At 35.1% G+C, this 21,577-nt stretch overlaps 1 protein-coding gene across 2 annotated transcripts; it reads left to right on the top strand.

The window, feature by feature from the left end:
* MS3_00006150 (uncharacterized protein) lies at window positions 1-21,072 on the top strand. 2 transcript variants are annotated; one of them, XM_051214263.1, is made up of 11 exons: window positions 1-43; window positions 1,504-1,645; window positions 1,682-1,854; window positions 1,889-2,071; window positions 3,315-3,602; window positions 5,805-6,325; window positions 8,584-8,619; window positions 13,466-13,617; window positions 17,882-17,970; window positions 19,238-19,385; window positions 20,894-21,072. In XM_051214263.1, the coding sequence occupies exons 2-11, from the start codon at window positions 1,534-1,536 to the stop codon at window positions 21,001-21,003; spliced, it is 1,812 nt and encodes a 603-aa protein (XP_051073549.1). In that variant the 5' UTR covers window positions 1-43; window positions 1,504-1,533; the 3' UTR covers window positions 21,004-21,072. The 2 variants fall into 2 exon arrangements, with proteins under 2 accessions (XP_051073549.1, XP_051073550.1); XM_051214264.1 differs by lacking the exons at window positions 13,466-13,617; window positions 17,882-17,970; window positions 19,238-19,385; window positions 20,894-21,072 and having other exon boundaries at window positions 1,504-1,680; window positions 1,716-1,854; window positions 5,805-8,821.
* Window positions 21,073-21,577: the final 505 nt, after the last annotated feature.

Below are 21,577 nucleotides of genomic sequence, written 5' to 3'. Positions count from 1 at the left end.
GTGGTTTATTTAATGTTGTTATATAATTATCGCGTCAATTCAGGTAATGATTCTCGTTTGTATATTCTCATGTGGTTTCATATTAAAACGTCAAGGGAGTTGATTTGCTGGATTTTAAATTTGCTAACATATAGCTCTCGAGATGCTTTGATATGCTTTATATAAATGATATAATTTAACAAAGCATCAAATTGGGAGCTCGTTTGCTTCATTGAGCTAGCGTTGAAGTTTAAGTCGTATTAGCCCCAAATGGAGTTAGAGAGAGAATAACTGTGATACGTGTACCGAAGTTCTCCCAACACATTATTTCTATCCTTATGGTTTTTCCTCACATTTCCTCTCATTTTTCCACAGCATCCACTTTGTTTCTTCAGTAATCCATAAAAAAGTATTTCCGTTCAGTTATGTAATGTTACGGGGAGCGATATCCAGAAGGCATCACAAAACTAAACTACCAGTGTATGTCGCCTTTGAAAAACCTTTCTTCCGAAAAATTACTTGTTTATTCAACGAAAATAATCATATAGCTTCCATCTAAAACAGTTCGGTTTTTCTTAAAGTTTGTGTTCCTGACTTCTCCATCGTCAAATTAATCGAATTATCATTGGATGACGACCCAATCAACAATCATATGTTTATTGTTAAGTGTACTTAGGTTTCATCTACAAATTATAATACTATTTGACTATTCAAACTAAGTATGACAAGGAAGAGCCCCGCCACGTGAACTAGCGGCTAAGAATAAGTTACCTTAACCACAGAGTCACTCCCATAAAAAGTGACCACGCAGTCAAAATGCTGTTATAAATACTTCTACACTCAATTTTAGCTTTTAACCACCCATTTCGGCTGGTGTATTTCACAATAGTGAATACACTGACTAAACATCTAGTGTTAGAAAAATCGCTCACACATGAATTCCTTTAGCTGGTTGTAAGATAAACTAACAATACGAGAGACAAGCTGTATTGTCTAGTTGCTCAAAAAAGCTTAAATAAACATTTTGCGAGCCTATCATACAAACCTTAAGTCACATCTTAAGTTATTGTTTGGAATTCATCCGTAAATAATAGAAACTTTCCTCTTATATTGAGCACTTAAAAAGATTTAGCCGAGTTGTCGGTGAACTTCTAGTAGCGTTTCGCCAAAGCAGAAATACATGTGGTCAGATTTAATCAAACTGTACTTGACAGTTGTAGTTTTTCCTCAGTGGCTACTCAACAGCTATCGTATTTATTTACCATCAAGCCTAAAATTTGGATAAAATAAAAATAGAAACTAATTGCCTAACTGAATATTATTGAAAATATACACGCTGTTACATTCAGTAGTTGGAATAACAGTTGTCAAACATTTCTCACTTGCATCTATTCATTTCTATGTCTTCATGTAAAAAACTGGACTTTCATACGTACTTAAAAAATTATACCCCAAAATCTTAAGTTCATGATCATCATTTTGAAACCGTTCATGATATATTTGAGCTTCCTTTTTGTTCTTCAGGTTTCATGTCCTAGATTATTTTCAAAAATAATGGCTGTCAAGACTGAGCCTTTTCTTCTGGAACGAACTGTATATGTCGGCATAGCTTTAATTATCCCAAGTTATTCGATTTATAAGCTTTTTATCTCTTCGAAAAGTCCAGGTGAAATATTTTTTCAAATTATAATGACAAATTCAGTAAATCTAAATTTATTACGACTGAAAAATGTTAGTTTAACTCAAAATTTGGTGCTAATGCAAGATGCAGCTGAATTTCAGTGGACGTTGCTTCCGTTGTGGATGAGTTTTGTACCTTATCTTCTACTCTATTCGATCGTATCATCATTCGTTTTTGCGTTGGTGAACAAAAAAGTACTACATGCTTGTTTCTATTCAATCGATGTAGATATTCAAATGTTGTCGAATAATATTATCAATTTGGCTAATAAATTATTTGGTAGGTTATAAAATCCTAATGGACGTCTTTTTGAACATATTATGCTTTTCATGCATAAGTTATTTGGTCTCTGGAAATTGGCTCTTGATATGGGCGTTTGCAGTTTTAGTGTTTCAAGCATCTGAATCCTTTGTAAGTTCAACGAACTATAATATTAGTTAATTCCTTAATTCTTTTACGAGACTCACTATTGTATGTGTTTTCAACTTTTAAGCCATGTAGGAAACATTTAAAGTGTATATGCTTTCACTTAGTTCGTTTTGATTTTACTGAAGTGACAGTTTGCTGCAAACGGTGAAAAGACTAAATCTGTCTATATAAAATACTGGCGAACACCAAAGTAATGGAGGTGTTTTTGATACTTTTTGTGTTAGGACTCAAACTAAATAGCACTAACGATTGCTTAATCTGTTACAAAACGCTTCATCAAAAAACGGATTTATTTTAGATTTAATGTAAAGCGTATTAAAAAGACTGAAATAACTCTTAAAATAGATTGAATTATATCAAAATGAAATCACTGTAGTAGTTTTTAAAAGTTCGATGATTTCTCGTATATGTCCATTACACAAGTATAAAATGTGTTACAAAGTTTCGACAATGTAGCTTACAACTTATTATGGAAGTTTATAGTCATTAAAATACAAAGATTTCGTTCTAAAGCACGAATTACCATGAGTGTTTTCAAATTGTTCACTTTTACTAGAAACCAAACCACTTGTTCTTACATTTTGCTATGCAAATTCCTAAAGCATCTAAAAGTACAAAGCACTTAGTTCTTATTTTCGTATGTGATATTGATAAACAACAACCACAGCTTCCAAACAATTTCAATTTTAACTCCAATCAGATTGATATTTCAATGGTATATGATAATCTCTTATTAAAATTAAGTTCATATTGCTTACTTTGTCTCTTAGAGTTTATTTGTGGAAAAGTTGTAGTGACAGATATGTTTTATCAAATCTACCAGAAACCCTTTCTTGTTAAGTTATCTTCTCGAATTTTGATTACTTGAATGGAAACTAATTTGTCCAAAATCTTTAAAATTCCTAAAAGTAAGAAACAAAACAGCAATCAATTTTTAAGAGGCAAAACGGAGGCGTTTTGTTGTAAACTTCTTTTATTCTTAAAAAGATAACCATTTGATTCATTAGATGTATCTTTCAAATTGTGGATTGGTACAAATATATAAACATACGTAAATATTTTTGATGTGTTTGTTAACAATTATTATTTCCATATAACTATATATACGAATGTACAGCTTAAGTAAATGATTTCGTCGAAAAAAAATTTCTTCACTAAATTATTTTTTTCCTAACAATTATAAACTGCTTATCACCTCTTGTGTTTTATACATTGCTTAAACCAGGAATCATCGTTTAACTTTGGATTGATATCATACGACTGGTATATGATCTTGTATGCGGCGCATTTTTATATAGTTCTACGCAGTTTAAGTGTGGCGTTATCGTTCCATAAATGTTCGAACAATTTTAAGTCATCTTTTGTCAAAAAGACAGAAAAAGAGGAATCAATCATTAACTGTGCCCCTAAATCCTCACTAGAAAGTTTATTGGATGCATTAGACTATTCTTTATACCCTCATTCATTGCTGTTAGGTCCACTCGTCTTGTATTCAAATTGGGTTAATTTCTGGGTAAGCATTCTCATAAAAATATTATTTTATTTTTATATAATTTCTTAACTTCTGTACAACGATCATACATGTATATTATTGGGGAAGATCCAACATATATGTTAGCACTTTAGTTATATTTGTTGGTCAAAGTAGTCAAATTTATTAGTATTATAAAGTGTATACAGGTACTAGGCTAGTGAATAATTGGCGCCAGCGATCGCCCAGTTCAATGTATTTAGATCTGACCATTGGTCAGTTAAGTAAATAATTCAGTAGATTTAGATTTGGTTATGAATCTACAGATTTATTTTCGATAAATTATAAATCAAAATCTCCGTTATTTTTCATTCATAACAAGTGATACGTACTAGCTGTTCCATAGTTAAAGCAAGAAGACACTGATTTTCTTCAAGTCTCGGCATATATATATATATATATATATATATATATATATACTTATTGATTACAGTAAATAAAAAAGGAAGACATCTTATAAAAGGTGCTTTTATCGAAATATATCCCTAAAACGAGAAGCAGCAGATTTTGAATATCCCAGTAAAAAATACATTTGAAATCCATATTTATTTACAGTGTGTCTCATTATTGGTTATTTAAATTAATCCATCAAAAGTTACGAGTATACAATAAGTATACGTTGCAGCACCTTCTGTTATACATATATTTAACCGAAATATTGGTTATACTTGCGTTACTGCATATTTTCATGTAATCTTAGACTGTTTAACTGTACATTTACCATAATTGTTGTTGAAGAGTGGTTCTGTGGACTGAACTACTTCGGAAAGTCTTGATGCATTTATGTTCAATTTTACGTAGTCGTTAAATATGTGATAGTAACTTTATTCATGAATATTGTTGTATATGATAGTCAATCTTTCATTTATATGACACTGAAATATTTTTCGTCTGAATTATGATGGCACTAGAGAAGTAGTTTAAAAAAGGATACCCGTTAATATTTTTATTTTAATAAATGAATGTATTACTACTTGTACTTGAAATCAATTCGTGAAATTGATTATGCTTTACATACTAATTTGGCGCTAAACACTGATATTTGCTTTTATAAACAAATTCAAAATCTTCGCGAAAAACGTATTCTTCCAGTTAATGTGGCTATCTTAGAAAAATAGCAACAAAGGAAGAAATATAATCTTTTGAAATGATTTCCCACCAGCACACTTGTCAAAACTTTAAATTACAATGTGAACTGTACTAGCGACTTTGGATACATTAGAATCTCACTTGTAGAAAGGGGTTTCTTTGGAAGTTATATTTCTAAATGTAATTCTTCATTTAACTACATTACTGAAAACTTTGTTGTAGGATTTAGTGACCCTTTGTATCTGACCCCATTCGGATCGTATGAATGATTGTTATTGAAATATGCACGTCACCAATCCTCGTCTATAATTATCGACTTAAATCGCGTTAGTGAATAACGGAATTAAATAAGTCAAATACAAGAATGGATTTCGAACACGTATATTTCGTACAATCGTTGATCGGAAGCGAAGTAAAACAAAATGACGCACAGTGGTGACAGCAAGTGAGCCAACTTAATTTAACAAGGCGTGAATCGAAGTTTATGGTCAGACAAAAATAAGTTAGAGACATGTGATGAGTAAGATATGAAATGCACACATATACGTTTACATAAAAAGTCAAGGTTGATAAGCGAATAATTGACAAGACCAAAATGTGATTTAAGAAGAATGAATAAGTTGGCCTGTCCGTAAGCTAGAATAAGCTATGTAGGCTTGATATAGCAACCGACACTACAAGGAATTCCATCCAAATACGGGCAAAATGAAATGATTTTTTTCGTCTGTTAAGTGACTGATTATTGTCATATTGTCAATTGTCTTTATGAAAACCTGGAAGAAACAACTTGAACAATCCCTTGATTATCTATTCCAACAAGAATCATCATACATCGACAATGAAATATTATGCCAAGTAGATCACTGAAATTTTTAACAAAACACTTCTGTCATATAACCTCAGCTTTCTTTTTAATTTAGTTGTTGATCCTTTACTACTCGTTATTAAGCTAATATGCTAAAGCGATTCTCATGATAGCATATTATTTTCATCACACTGGGATTATTTTAAACCTCATTTAATCGAATGCACAATTTTAATTGTTTAATATAATAAGATAACAGGAGTGAACTGTATTATTTTTTTAAATTGCAGGAAAATCTTGATAGTTTACATTCCAATCATCTGTCACCCAGTTTTAGAACATTACTCGACACACTGATATCACTTGTTTCCAAAGCTATCCGGTTGATATTCTGGAGCTCATTTTGGTCATTATGCCTTTGTATAGTTTATCCGAATTCATTCGGTTATTTGATTTCTTATGCACAAATTAGTGAATTATCTATACAAAATAAATCAAATCAGTACTATCTTATTATTGATCGTGGTACAGTGGGTGCGAGTATTTATTTACGTAGTCTACATTTATTCATTATATATTTACAATTTTATGGATGGCCATACGTACTTTCAAATTTCGAATGCCTACTCATAAATTTGTTACAGAAATTATTGAATATTCTTCAATCATGTGGGCGAAACACCAAAGCTACTACTACTGTCACTGATCAAACAAGAAAATCTCATAGTGACCCAAGCCTAATTCAGGTTTCGTTTATGCCTGAACCACCAGCATGTCTCTTACATTTCCTTCTGATTTCTGAATGTTGGCGGTTAGTTTACGATGTACTTCTGTTCTAATAATGTGATGTTTCTGAAAGTCGTTGCATCTTTTTTATATAGTAAAATCATTCAGCGTTTGCCATAATCCCTTCAAAACCTGAATCTGAAACAGATATATCAATCATGTATTAGTTTTTTTAATTATGCGCTCCACGCACTTTAGGGATAATCCATATAACTGGTGGTTGATATTCAAAAGGACTGTTTATACTTATTGTCTCAGAAAATATTTTTCTATCGGAGTTATCTAGTAAAAATGAAATCAGACCAACTATGCACATCAAATCCGTGAACAATTCACCTCATTTGTTGAGTATTTTGCTTCATTGCCTTTTGAATGGGGATATGTTCAGACATCTCATCGTATTGATTACTTGCGCAGTGCTTTTTGTCTAATTATATATTGATCATAAGTGGATAGGTTTGAAGTAACGGAGCAGTCAGTTAGAATCCTAGCACAAAATATCATCTTCATACAAATATATGATTGTTTTCTACAAGATATACACCAGGAAGCTTATTCATTTGTATTGGTTGTTTGAATCTTCCCATTGGTGTTATAAACTTGTCTCTTTTGGCATGTATGCATTCTGTGTAGATTGCTTTGATGTTTTCATTAAGTCACAGGGATTTTGGGATTGTGGATAGCAGTAGAACCTAGGACCCACATTTCGTCCTATCTGGGGCTCATCAGCTGGATGTTTCTGTACCCATGATGATGTTCGCATCGGGATGCAAGCCCAGAACCTTTCGAACAGTGGATAGTGTTGAAGACGTTTGACTCGAAATTCACTAAGCTCGAATCCTGATGTGAACATTACGAGTCCAGGCACATCCAGCTGACGAGCTCCAGACAGGAGGAAACCTGCGTTCTGGACCCCACTGCTTACTACTATCCGAAACTTTTTGTAGATAGGATGATCATTGGTAAAATTATCCAACTTAGTAACCATACCTTACGAAGTTGAATAAGTGAGGAAACTCCAAACTGAAAGACATCTTGCATCATTTATGCCATTTCGCTTAATTTTGAACATTTTCTTTCTAGATAGTGGTGGTTCTATCAACATGTTAAATGTAACGATTTAATTCTTGATTTAGTGACTTTCAAAAAATTTATGGTCAGCCTAATTATTATATCTGACAACTTTCGATAGTGTAATGAGAAGATGGAGTTGATGTGAAAAATATGGTGTATTCTCGTCATACATTTTTAACAATCTGGTCACACAAATGCTTTTCAAGACTTTATACGCAAACTAATAAATGTCATAGAGGGGGATTGTCAAGAAGTTCCATATTGGGATGAAACAGGTGTCCAGTGCGTGCTGATTTTTAATGGTGATCTGGCTCATATCAGTTCGTGATTAAAGTCATGAGAATTCTACGACTACCACAAAACCCTTTCCTATACTAATTAGAAAAAATCTCAACAAAATAAAGCGATAATTGGAAGTAAAAGTGGTGATGTAAAGTAAAAAGAATAAGAACTTTTTACACTGCCCTAGGACGTAAAAATGAAATAAAAATTACCAATCCAAGTTCAAGGTTAGGACAACTTGTGTTTGTTCACAAATTACGTTAAAGTTTATCATCAAATACTAACTTCATTTACTCGTCATCTTTGTACAAAATGTAAATTAATAACCAAGAATTTATCATGTGTAAAGTTTATATTAGCCTTACCAGACATCCTTTTGTCTATCAGGGTCCTATGTGACACAAAAAATATCGCTTTTCAGTACAGAATACTAATTCTTCCAACTTTTTTAGATTATGATAGTTATATCCACATTAAGTCCAACTAACACCCACCGTAAACTTGAATACAGTAGCCTGGTTTATTCTAGTGTTTGTAAATACATACTGAATGACATCTACTACAGAACATTGTAAAGCTGTTTTATTTTATTTTACGACTCAGTAGTTTGAACCAACTAACGCACGTAACATCAAGTTCAAGAACTTTAGGTCCTAATGAAGTGCATCACTTCTTTTATGTCACCAAATCCATCATTTTGTCTTTTCAACTTGAGCCTATTTGTTGTATAATACGATTTTCGTCCAATTTTATTAATTTGTAATTTTTCACTTCCACAGTTCATAGTTTACGAATAGAACTTCACGAAATCCATGGTAAAGTTATTCACTGGACAAGACAGTTGCTTCGTAGGGACTTCATATTCGTAATGTTTATTCAATCTTTTAAATCGCTTATAATCTTGTTTCTCATGTTCAAATGTTTCAGGTCATTCGATCGCGGATTGTACAATTTCATTAAATCGTAAGTTTGTGCTTTTGTCGCTCGATTTTTTTCCTGATAACCTTCTTATCCATGTAATCCAGTTGACCTTTTATTTTGTCAATATTATCTCTACGTTTTTTTAACTTCAAGCAACATAAATAATTCTCATTGAGTTTCAGCATATTTTTAAACCTTGATGCATTAACAGCTTAAGTCATTTTTCATAGGTAAATAATTTACAGTTAATAATTTTGATAATTTAGTAAAAATTTTGACATCAGTAAATCATCTATGATAGTCGTGACTTCCTATTCTTATATGTATCATTTTTATCTATTAGGATATATCATTCATGTAGTATTTATTATTTATTATTATTTATTTGAACACATATATATTAGCACAGGAGTGCGCCAAATATATATGCGCCACACAAAACAATGAGAATTCAAGAAGAAAAAGAAAAAAAGTGGGAGAACGTACAAAAAAAACAATAACGAAGAGATTGGTGTAAGGTAGTGTAATAATAATAGTAATAATAGGGAAACAGAAGGGTACAATCAGAAGAAATCTTCCAGTTAAGGAAGGTACAACCACGTTTTATGAAGAAAGTAAAAGAAGGTTACAGCATGATTGCCACTGGTTTCTATTCTGAGCCATATCTGATAACGTCTCTAGCCACTGTGTTCCATCATCTCTCGGACCCCAACCAGGGAGTCGTGAAGGACCAACAGAAGCCAGTCCTTTGCAGCTTTCCTTCATACCACGACACCATGTCATATACCGACCACCTCTCCGCTTCTTCCAACCAGTCCCAGAGTCGGCAAATAATGCACGACGTGGAAATCTCTGGGATGACATTCGTAGAACATGTCCAAGTCACCGAAATCGGTGTTTCAAGATGGTGACATCGATTGTATTATCATCTCTGTGCCCGAACACACGATGCCGAACCTCTGCATTACTGACATGGTGTTGCCACTGGATGTCAGCAATCCTTCGGAGACAACGATGATCGAACACAGAGAGTCGTCTAACGTCCTCGACTCGAAGAGGCCAGGTTTCACAAGCATAGAGCAAAACTGCTCTCACCGACGCGTTGTAGATCCGACCTTTTACAGCCAGACTAACATCACGAAGGCGCCAAAGGTGGCCCAGATTGGCATAAGCCGCTCTGGCTTTCACTATACGTGCATTGATCTCATCACTCACACCTCCACCAGCACTTATGCAGCTACCCAGATACACGAACTTCTCGATTATTTCTATCTGCTCACCATCCAGGGTGAGTACAGGATTAGAATCCTGCCAGTCTTGTAGAAGTACTTTGTGCTTCGAAGGTCCAAAGCACATACCATACCTACGGACGCTGATTGCCAACTGATTAAGTGCGGATAGCATGGCTTGGACATTATCGCACAGTAAGACAATATCATCCGCATACTCAAGGTTGAGAAGTCTTTCTCCAGGCAACAGATCCACACCATCTTTACTTACATCCATCAGAGCTGTTTCCAGAATGTCATCGATGGCAAAGTTGAAGAGGAATGGTGGGATTGGGCAACCCTGCCTAACCTCACTGCTCGAATAGAACAATGGAGAAAGGTGGTTGTATGCCCTCACTCTGCCTGAGGTGTTTGTATATAGGGCTTTTAGGATGTTAATAAACTTCTCAGGCACATCCTTCTTCAATAGACAATCCCAGAGAACAGTCCTATCCAACGAATCGAAGGCAGCCCTGATGTCAAGAAACACTACGATTGTTGGCCTTTGAAAAGTATGACGGTGTTGTAACATTTGGCGGAGGGTGAAGATATGATCAATACATCCTCCACCAGAACGAAACCCAGCCTGCTCGTCGCGAGTCAATCTTTCTCGGGTTTCGAACAATCTACGAAGTATGACGGAAGCCAATAGCTTGGACGCAATCGGAAGTTGACTTATCCCCCGATAGTTGTAACAGGAACGACGTGAACCCTTTTTAAAAATAGAGACAACTATCGACTCATTCCATGACGTTGGTACACTCTCTAACTCCCAGACCTTTGTAAACAACGTCGTCAATTCCTTAGTCAAAAAGTCACCACCATCTTTAAAAAGAGCCGGAGGTAAGTCATCTGGGCCAGGTGATTTGTAACGCTTCAAGAGTTGGAGTTCCTTGCGGACTTCCGCTTCATTTGGTGGATCAGTCGTCACCGGCCATGGAGGGTAGGACAGTCTGACCGATGTTGCCGGAGCAGCAGGCCAGTTGAACTGCCCTTTAAAAAACTGCCCCCCGTCCAAGACATCGATGGATGTGATTGGCATCCCATCATCTTCGCAGATTGTTTCGCTCACACCAGACTTCTTGCTGCCAGTGGCTCGGATGAGTTGGAAGAGCTTCCGGTAATTGCCAGATGCAGCTGCTGCTTCCAACTCATTAGCACGCTCCGACCACCAGGCTTCTCGGTCCTTACGCAAGCTTTGCCCAATTTCACTACGTAACAACCTTCGTTTGTGGTCAAACTCACGGTCACCCGGAGTAGACCGACGGGCTTCAATGAGTTGTAAGGAACCAGAAGAAACCCAGTGCTTATAAGCGGGACGTTTCGCGAACCCACAACTGACTGTACCCGCCATTTTCATGGTGTCATGCAATTGCAACCAATGCTCATCTATACTTTTCGGTGTAATGGTAGCTAGCCTAGAGGCTAGCTCGGTTCGATACTTACTAGCAACAGAAGTTGCAGCCAGCTTGCTAACATCAATCCGTTGGAGGCGATCACTTCGTTGTCCACTGAAAAGTAAGGTAAGATTGGCGCAGACCAAGGCATGGTCAGAGTCCAGATAGGTACTCCAAAAGGAGCGGCAGTCTTGTACACAACCACGCCAGCGGTAGCTGATCGCGATGTGATCAATCTGAGTCCAGGCTTGAGATGCAGAGGGAGGACGCCAGGTGGCACATCGGCGATGACTGTGCCGACTGTTAGTGCTAGCCAGAAACAGGTTGTAGTCTGTGCACAGTTACAGTAGACGGTCCCCGTTATCTGTCCTGCGACCAACAAGTCCCTATCGGCCACCTAAACGACCCTCTTCTGTGCCTAGACGCCCGACCTGAGCATTCAAGTCTCCGGCTAGTACTACAATATCTGTCGAACGCACTTTCTGGAGAAGAACAGATAACTGGTGGTAAAACGCATCCTTGATTGCATCCGGGCTGCAATCTGTCGGGGCATAGGCGGAGATGACGAAAAGACATCGTTTCTCACGCCGATTTCTTCTCGCTTTGATGGAACTTTCTAATCTAACAGCACATAACCGACTGTTAATGGGGATCCAATCGACTAGTGCTGCCTCAGCTCTAGCGCTTAGTGCGACACCAACGCCAGCAAGACCAGACGAAGATGCCACAGGGTCCCTGGATAAGCGCACGTAAAACAAGCTTTTTGAAGTGAGAGATGGAGAGCGAATTTGTAGTACTTCACCAGAGTCTTGAATACGGGTCTCGGATAGACAACAAACATCGATATTAAGACTTTCCAAAGACATAGCCAGCCCTATCTGTTGTCCGACCTGAATTAGTGTGAGAACATTGAAGGCAGCCAGTTTGAATGGTGCTCGTGGTTCCGGAAAAATTGCTTCAGTATTCGTATTTGGTGGTAACATACAATTTTCAACCGGACAGTGACTCGAGAACGTTTAGATAGAGTCGAATTTCCACCACAGACGAGCTGCTGTATAAGTCGAAAAAAATAAGTATAAACAGAGTGGGAATAAAAGAGGGTGAATAATGACGTAGTAAATAATAATAATAATGATAATAATAATAATAATAATAATAATAATAATAATAATAGCAATAATAATAATTGAATCATTTGAATGTTCGTCGACGCAAGAGAATTAGTTTCCATGATCATAGACAGTTCAGTTCATTAATTGCGTGTGGGCTGCGATACTGCCCGGGTGCCCAGACCGAAGCAGGTGGTTATCTTAGGGGGTCACACCCCGAGCCTTTGACCTAAAGGTCTAACCCACAAGGCAGTGGAGCATCGTGAGGAGATGCAGTCCCATGGTAGCCGGTGACCGAAAATTGGTTCATACGCCTTTTGTTCCCGCAGGATACTGGTACCCATGTGCACCATTGATTTGTGATCCGGTTAAAGCGCCGGACATTCGCTTTTCGTCCTCCCATTTTCGTAAACAACACCCCCGTCACGAGAAGGCAGTGAGTAGGACTTCCCTGGCAGAGGCTGTATACGCGCGGCCGTGTGAGAGTATTTCGAGAGAGAGAGAGGACGAACCCACCCCGCTCTCGGCCATACGAGGGCATTTGGGGGCATTCATGTAGTAATTAATCTATTTACACTTTATCCTCAATGAGACTATGATTATTCTATGTTGAGTAACAGAAATGCTGATCACTGTTACCAATAATTTACTTAGTAGTTTAATTACCAGCAAGATGATTCCCATATAAACAAATTCCCATGTGTTGGGTGGTTGAAAGCAGTTATAAACAATAAAGCATGCCTGCAGTGTTGAGAGAACTGATGCTCCCTGGTGGATTCTACCCAGGGTCACCCACAATGAGGGACTTTTCCGCTGACCTATTCCGCCCGTGACTGACCGAATTCAGATTCTTCCTTGTTTATCATACGCACCTGTTAAATGTAAGTAGTGGATATTATGTTGATTCATAAAATTTTTAGTACAAATATCCTTATCATGTCAAAATTGAAACATTTATTAAAAAATACTTCTCAAACGTCCATACATTCATTCTTTGTTTAGACTAGTAAATATATTACTGAAATTAAGCTTTTTAATTTGCTATAAATTATTATTTACAAATGTAGTAAGATTATGATCAACTTTTCTTTTTTTTTTTAAAAATCTTTTCCAGTTATATTTTTATACCTGTTATGAAGTTCAATTTACCGTCAAATTATAAACATTCATTACTATTAATTCCCTTTCCTATCATTAAAAATTGGTTAGCGCTTACTTTATCCTATTCATTTGTTCTTTTATATCATGGAATTGATAAAACAAATGGTAAATGTCTTATTTTTTTAAAATTGTATTCATTTTTAAATGCTTGGATCAAGTTGTCACAATTCAGAGCTGACAATGATCTATATTGAGAATCACTGAAATTAAAGTTGTTGTCTTGTTAAGACAATTTCCATAAAAAGCTTGTATTTAATAAAACATAAAAATTATTTAAGTTATCTATGTAAACTATTGGATGTCAGTTTAGTGGTATAAAAGCTAAGCGTTCACTGCGAGAGATGAAGGTCCTGAACCCGACTGAATATGAGGTCGGCGATATGAACTATTGAGGAGTCTCATACAAGGACAAAATAGCTGTTCACTGCTTCCTATTGTTCAATGGTCGTCTAATTGGGATTAGTTCGTAATGTAAACTATCAAAAAAAAAATATAGAATTAACAATTAATTTTCATTCTGTGTAACATAATTATATTGTTAAATATTTTTATTTGGTCCCAATTATTGACACAAGGACGATAGATAAATGAACTTAGATGATGTATCGTTACACTGAGATAAAACCTTTATGGTAATTTCAACGTAGAGAAACACTAACTTGTTACCATGTGTGTAATAGTATACGTTCAGTGCCTAATTGAATTTTCTTATCCAAGTTGAAATAAGCTAAACAGTTGGGTAAATCAATGACCTTATTTTCTAGACAGCTTCAATTGTTAATTTAAAAAATCGGGTTTCAAGTACTTGTCTGTACAGAGTGAAGATATAAATACACATAGATTTCCCTGAACTGTGCGCAATAATTACTTCATTCCTATGAATCTATGCAGTACTTACACTGAAGTGACCTCATTTACACGAAATAAAATATTTGATGCTTCAAGAACGAACTCATTTGAACAGACTACAGTCCATTTTGCTTAGGAATTTTAGTAAAAGATTCTAGTTATCGTAGAATTAAACCAACCAACCAATCTCTATTTACTAACGATGTGTTTACCAGTAATCACCATTGATTTGTGTCATATTATAGTTTGAAAACTTGGAACGAATGTCCTCTATCTTTCACAACTGACATAAAATTTTAAAGATGTATCGCCGCTGGTTTACGTAGAGCTAATATTAATGCTTTTAGAAACCAAAAGCTTTAACCTCAATGATTTCTTTCTTTAAGATCTTACAATCGCTTTCGATGTAGGAGATCAAAAATACCACATAATATGGTCACTGTCATCGAATAATTCGACTTAATCACTCTAAATAGAAAATACAGGTTCTACGATTATCAAAATGATTAAAATTGATGAATTCCACACTTATTTAATCATCTCGGCAAGACTCTAATTTATGGACGAACCTTGAACGAATCTTAAATGACCTTGACGATTATTTGCCAATCAAAAGACAGTTAGTATAAAGTAAAAATATATTGCAAGAAACTAATGAATTACAGTGGATATTTTTCTTTTACATAATTCAAAAACTTGTTAAGGTTTGATAAAGGTTCAGATGTTCTGAAATCATAATGCATGCGATATAGGAACTCGTCAACATGGCTCCATAACAGTCGTCCTCTAGAGCCGTGGTACGGTCTTAAAAATTCCTTCAGTCTGGACCACATGGCTTCAATATTATTAGTATGAACGCTGGTTGTAGGGTCGACGAAATGGCGCTTGTGCACTACGACATGATGCACATACCCAAGTCCATATAGGCATCTATAAGCTCTCCAATCATCCGTATATACTGTAGTGCCCGGCTGCACGTATTCCTGTATAATTGGTACTATTGTGCTTGCTTGCCGGTTTCTGACCCTCTGAAAATGCCCTTTTTGCGTTGATCGATCATAAATTCCAAGTACCTGTCAAGTATATTTACGGAAGTGCTACTTACCCAATCTTCCTTGATACTACGTCCGCTGTTTTATTTTCGCTTTCTCACTACTGTTTCATCTATCTCCTCATTACATCCTCATCCTCCGAATGATTGGTGTAGACGTGTCATTTTAATTGCACACATGTCACGACAATACTCATACCACTGGACTGCTGAAGCTTCGGTAACATCTGCAAACGCCGCAGCCAGTGTTACTGGTATCTTTATTATCCAATTTGCAACTATTATCATGATCTGCCTCAGTTTCAGTCGCGATCGAGCGAAGAAAGTTCCCGTTCGAGCAGACGTTTTCCTCTAACATAAAGAACAACGAAATACAATTTCATCACGGTAGTCTGCACACTTTACTGCAGTCATTTGATAACCGCAGTCACAGGTACAGGAACTTCCTAGTAGTCTCATCTCTTTTAGCCTCTCAATAATCACCTCTTCTCTAAAATCCGCTGTAAACTGATCGTATGTGAACATCAAGTGTTGAACTTGGCTACGTGACCTTGAAATTGCTCAAACGCTTCTGATTGGCTCGTCCATAAATTAGAGTCTCACCATCATCTCCAGTCATAATGAAAGGTGAATGTAGACCTATTTTCGAAAATTCAGTTGAAACTTCGAAGATAATTGGAGTATGGTTGATATAGGTTATTTTAAAAGTTCATCCGAATATTTGATTTACCAGTAGTTCACAGACTTTAGCTAGACAAAAGGATTTTTAAGCAAACAACCAAAATTATTTATCATACCTATGAGTTGAATATTACTAATCTCATATTCACTATAACATGGAGCACCATTCATCTTAATATCTGCAGAAAAGTTTTAATTGTCCTTACAAGAAGACCAGTGATACTTGGATATGTGTAAAAAAGGTAGATTGATAGTCATCAGAAACTTTTTGAGTCATAAAACAGTTTATGTTTCTATACATTGTCACTAGTTACATAAAAATCTTATGCATTTCATTCTCTGTTCACTCATTTAAACGACAGCTTAGGATTTCTGGAGATCGTAGTGCAGTGAACAAGAACACCAATAGGGACACCCGGATGTATCGAAACACAAAATTACAGAACATTTTAGTAAAATTTGAGAACCATACAGTAAATACTTAATTTGCAAAATATCAATCAATTGTCTCAAACTGGACTGTTTCTTTTTCAAATAACAGTCCATCGTCCTAGTTTTCATTGTTCCTGCATTTCCATACCAATTTCTCTTCGTCCCCGTTCTTTCCTTCTCGATCTTCTACTGAAATACATTCTATTCCTGACTATCGTTATATACTATTTATGTGGATATAAATAGCTCACACCGCAGTAGTATTTAAACAGTTGGATTCGCGAGTCAATCTAAGCTAGATCAATTTCAGGATTCCTTCATTGCTCGTTTCAAGTAGCTGGTGAAATCACTTTTCAACATAGGTTAATGCTGCATAGTCAATCTACATAGTTATCTTTTTTCGTTTAACTGCTTACATGGCTTTAAAAGTGTATTTCATTCGCCGATGTTTCATTTAGTTGGTTCGAATTTCGAAAGTATGCGTGATGCAAAATCACAGAATATTGTACACGCATTATCAGCATCTCCAATATTCCCAAATGAGTTGACATAAATATCTCTGAATAAAACTAATTTATCCAAAAATAATTCATTATAAACTGAGACTAGTTTAAGAACCACTGAAAATCAGAAAATATTAAACACCTGATTTGTTTTCGTTCAAAGGATCGTGATAGTGCTCAATCTCTTGTAGCTCAACTGTAATCAAGCCTAGAGCATCCAAATTTTGTGGTGATTACAATGACTTTAGACCTCATAGTAAGTCAGAATCCGATATTATGCATCTCGTCGATGAGGACTATCTTTGAGTCGAATAACTCTTTACGAATAACCTAACTAACTAATCATTATAAATGTGACAAGTTTAGAGATGAATTTCTCAAGTTCCAGTAAAAGCTATGGCCCCTGTGGAGTCAACAATGTTAGAGGTTGAGCTGATACTCATTGAAGCCATTCGGCACTGGTGCCATTATTTCATTAATTTTCGAATAAGTTTAAAAATGTATACTACAGAATTTTAGATCAGTGATCTAAAAACAGGATCATATTGATCACCAGAACTCAATATATTATACATTTTTGATAAATCCCACCCTTTGATGATCCAAATGTCTTGTGAAACATGGTTCATCATTTTATGCCGGTCCGTAATTAAAACCGAAATCATCATACTGAAAAAATCTTTAGAAAAGTTTGATCTATCTGTACATTTATTAAGAGTTAAATTGATGTTAAAAGGTTTGAATTCATGGTTACGTAAATAGCACATGTGTTCATAATCGCTGCTGTAAGGTCTATACTAATAATAATGCGAATCCTTAAACTTCTTTTTGATTATTTTTTCTTCATGTAAAGCAATTTGGTTATCGACAAATTTACTGCTTTTATTTTCTGAACGTTCTGTGAAATGGATTTATCGATGTACTAATCTTGGATCAGAAATTGTACGTCTTTAAAAAAAAATAACCATAATTTTTTCTGTGATTAATATTGAGTAATTTTGCTTGATTTGTTAGAAGAGTTTGCATTTGCAAAAACATTGATCATTAAACTTTTGTTCGATCATAAATCCTTTCTTCCGAAATATTTGGTTGACTAACCATTTTCATGAAGATTATATTGATAGTCATGTTATTGTCGAAGTGGTATCAGTATATACTTTACTGAGTTTGGACTATTATTATTTTGGGTTTTATGAGTGCGAAACTTGTTATGTGTAAGCTACAAAAAGTCCAGATTTCTCAGTAATATAAACACTAAATCGCTGTACTAAACCATTTTCAGTATAAAGAGACTGTGGAGATTGTTGGGTTTTCCAGTTTTCTATCACGAATTGACCATAGTTGGACAACTACCAGAGATTAAGAAGCACTCAATGGTTGTTTATTCTAAGTGTGGGACTCTTCATCAATGCACATCCACAAACCTAACAGAGATTGGTTCGAGCATTGTAGTGAGTATCTAAACTAACTTTAGTCAACGAGAAATAAGGGGCGGATGGATTCTTACGGTTTTACTCGGCTTCAAAATGTCCCCTAGGTGGTCATAAAATTTCATTTTGCTCTATGATTTGGAAATTCTTCAACCGTATCTTACATTCTTTTACCATTCAAACAAACGTTAATTCATCCGATAAAGTTTTAATTTATATTCATAATATATGCAGTCAAACTTACTAATCACACTAGAGTTGAATTTTTCTCAAGCTCCAAAAGATTAACTTGTTCAAGAAGATGAGAAATTGAGAAAATATGGGGGGGAACTTGTCTAAGAGTGGAAAATTAATGTCATAGATTACTCAGCATGGCCACTGGTTGGTATTCAGGCATTATTTTGCCATCTCAGTCGTGTAGGCCATTTGCGCACCGAATATTTCTAAACGTCAACACTAAATAACACAGATCTATATCTCACAGAGAGAACCAGTTTACTCGATATTTACAATATCGTTTACTAAAAAGTATCGACTATAACAAAACTTAGTTCCAGGGATTCTTGTTTATTGTCTCTAATCACCAAAGATTACCCAATCATAACAAAAGAATAAGCTCATATCACTGCATTATTAGTGCGACGTCAAGAATTTACAGTCTGATTTTTGTTGACCACTAAACTCTGATGGTAAAAGCTTTAGTGATAAACATATCATCCAAAACACTTGAGAATTAATCAAATTTTATTTTGGAAATCTTTTTATAAATGACTATTTAGCGTCATCAGTTGTCTGATAGATGGATTCGACGTCTTTCACTGTTACTTTGTGCAACCAGTGGAATTTTTTCAGTTTTGGGAAATTTGCACTTCCTCTTCGGTTCGAAAGTTGCAAATCAACTAGCTGTGTGGTTGATATATGATCCAAGTTAGTTGTACTATTTTTTAATTGCATTTTAATGGCTATGGTAACATATTAAGACGTCGTCCGTAAGCGTAAAACATGCTTAGTGGCAAAATCCCCTATAAAAAACTGGACAAAAGTCCATTTGTTTTGAAAATATTTTTCCACGTTTACTTTCAATGATGTATTTGAAGAGTAACTAGCTTATTAATAAATTACACTGTTTCGTTTATTAATGTGTACAATAGGTTGCTCTGTCAGTAGGTCACCATTAGTATACGTTAACTTGTAATGTATGCCTTGTTTCATACTAGTCCATGATTTTTGGAAAATAGGCTTGATCACGAACTGGGAACAGAATAAAGACAAGATGTAATTTGACCTATGTTCTGTGAAATTTAAAGATGAGATTTTTGCTTTTTAACAAATTTGTGGTATTACCTCTTCTGTGAAGAGGGAACTGAGGTTGTAATCTAACGTCCTAATCGTAAAAATGTGAGCAGAATAGAAATTTTAAAAACTAGTGATTCACCAGACAGATTAGTAGATAAGTTATACGCAAGTAAAAGACATGTTTTAGATGGATAAACTAACTGGGTATCTATAACTTGAATAACTTAAAATAAAAGTCATTCAAAGTTGGATTATTCTGATGTTTCAGTAGTTTTCATGATAAACTGATTTAATTCGAAAAGCTATTGCAAAAATGATATTGGATGTAAGTGATAATTTGAAATAATCTCGACTATTGAAATTAAAACGATTCCATCACTTCGACCGGAAAACTGGTCTGAGCGTCTTCAAGGAAATATTTCCTTATATATACTTGGCACCCGATTTATGGCACACTATTCGTCCAAATTTTGATGAATGTTTATATAAATGAATAAGTAATGAGCTTTATTTATTTCTTCTTAGTAATACACTCTCTGAGGCCCATTATATCCGATCACATTTTCTGTATTATGGGCTAAAGAAAATTCACCACGTAAAACATCATTAATGTTGCATAATTAGGTGATAATCCTTGAAAACTGTTATTCACACAAAATATCAGATTTATTGTAAAAGATGCCTCAGCTTTCATGTATAATTCAATCCAGTTTGAGAGATAACGTAAAGCATGATGGTTGACAAATATGAAATAGATATTTATGTAACTCATGCTAATTTAGTTTAACAAGGGTGGTGGTTAAGGTAGAAGTGCGACTGTAGAATTATACCTTTAATCATGATACATATTTTTGTATTATGAGCCCAGGACAGAGTCGGTTGGAGATTTCTGGTGAGTGTCCTGTACTACACGATGGGTAACAGGCGTAAGATAAGATGATACATATTATTCCAAGAAACAGGATTACATTTAATAAAACGGTAGTCCATATCAAATACATATTTATAAATTCATCAATTTTGTCCAAATTTATCCAACATTGCTTAAGCCTTTCTAACATTCAATCTGATATACCTTTGCTAGCATAGTTAATGACTTGATCTGTGCTTATAAATATTTATTTATGGTTCTATTTTAGCTCTACGTTTCACAGTATTTGTGTATTTCTATTGCCAAATGAATTTTGTCACCGATTTAAGAAGTCTATTCCCATCGATCAGACCACATTTTGAGAAAAAGATTCAATGATATACGAAAATAATAATGGCTACAAATGGATTACTTGTAAGATGAACGGGAATGCAACAGTTAACGCCAATAGTTTGTATATTAAATCCTAATTTTTTTTAAAAAATGGATGATTGATCTAAACATTTCTTAATTTTATGGCTCCAATCTGCACAATATGCATAGAAAGCAAATTCCAGAAACACTGTAGATGTAGGGATAGGAGAGTTATTTCTAACTATGCACGGCACATATTAAGTGGTCATTGGGTGGGATCTCTAGAAAAAAAGTGTAAAAATTTGGGTATGGAAAGCAAACCAATTGGCACAAAAACGAAACTCAGTTTAATGTATATTTTGTGCCGTTTACTACATATACTTAGATGTTGTTAACCGGAACAATATGACTAAAGAGACTGTGAGAAAGAGAAATATACAAGTGCTATAATCCAAACGGTAAAGCAGTGACATTCATAATAGCGCCATTGAGTTATCTGAAAGAAATTTTCTATAAAAATAGAGAACTTTCTTGCTTTATCACAGATAACTTAATGATAAGCCTCAATAATCACTAAATCGCTCAATACTTTTGCATT

Source organism: Schistosoma haematobium, chromosome 1 (genome assembly GCF_000699445.3).
Source record: "Schistosoma haematobium chromosome 1, whole genome shotgun sequence".
Classification (NCBI taxonomy): Eukaryota; Metazoa; Platyhelminthes; class Trematoda; order Strigeidida; family Schistosomatidae; genus Schistosoma; species Schistosoma haematobium.
This window is presented reverse-complemented; position numbering and strand designations above follow the sequence as displayed.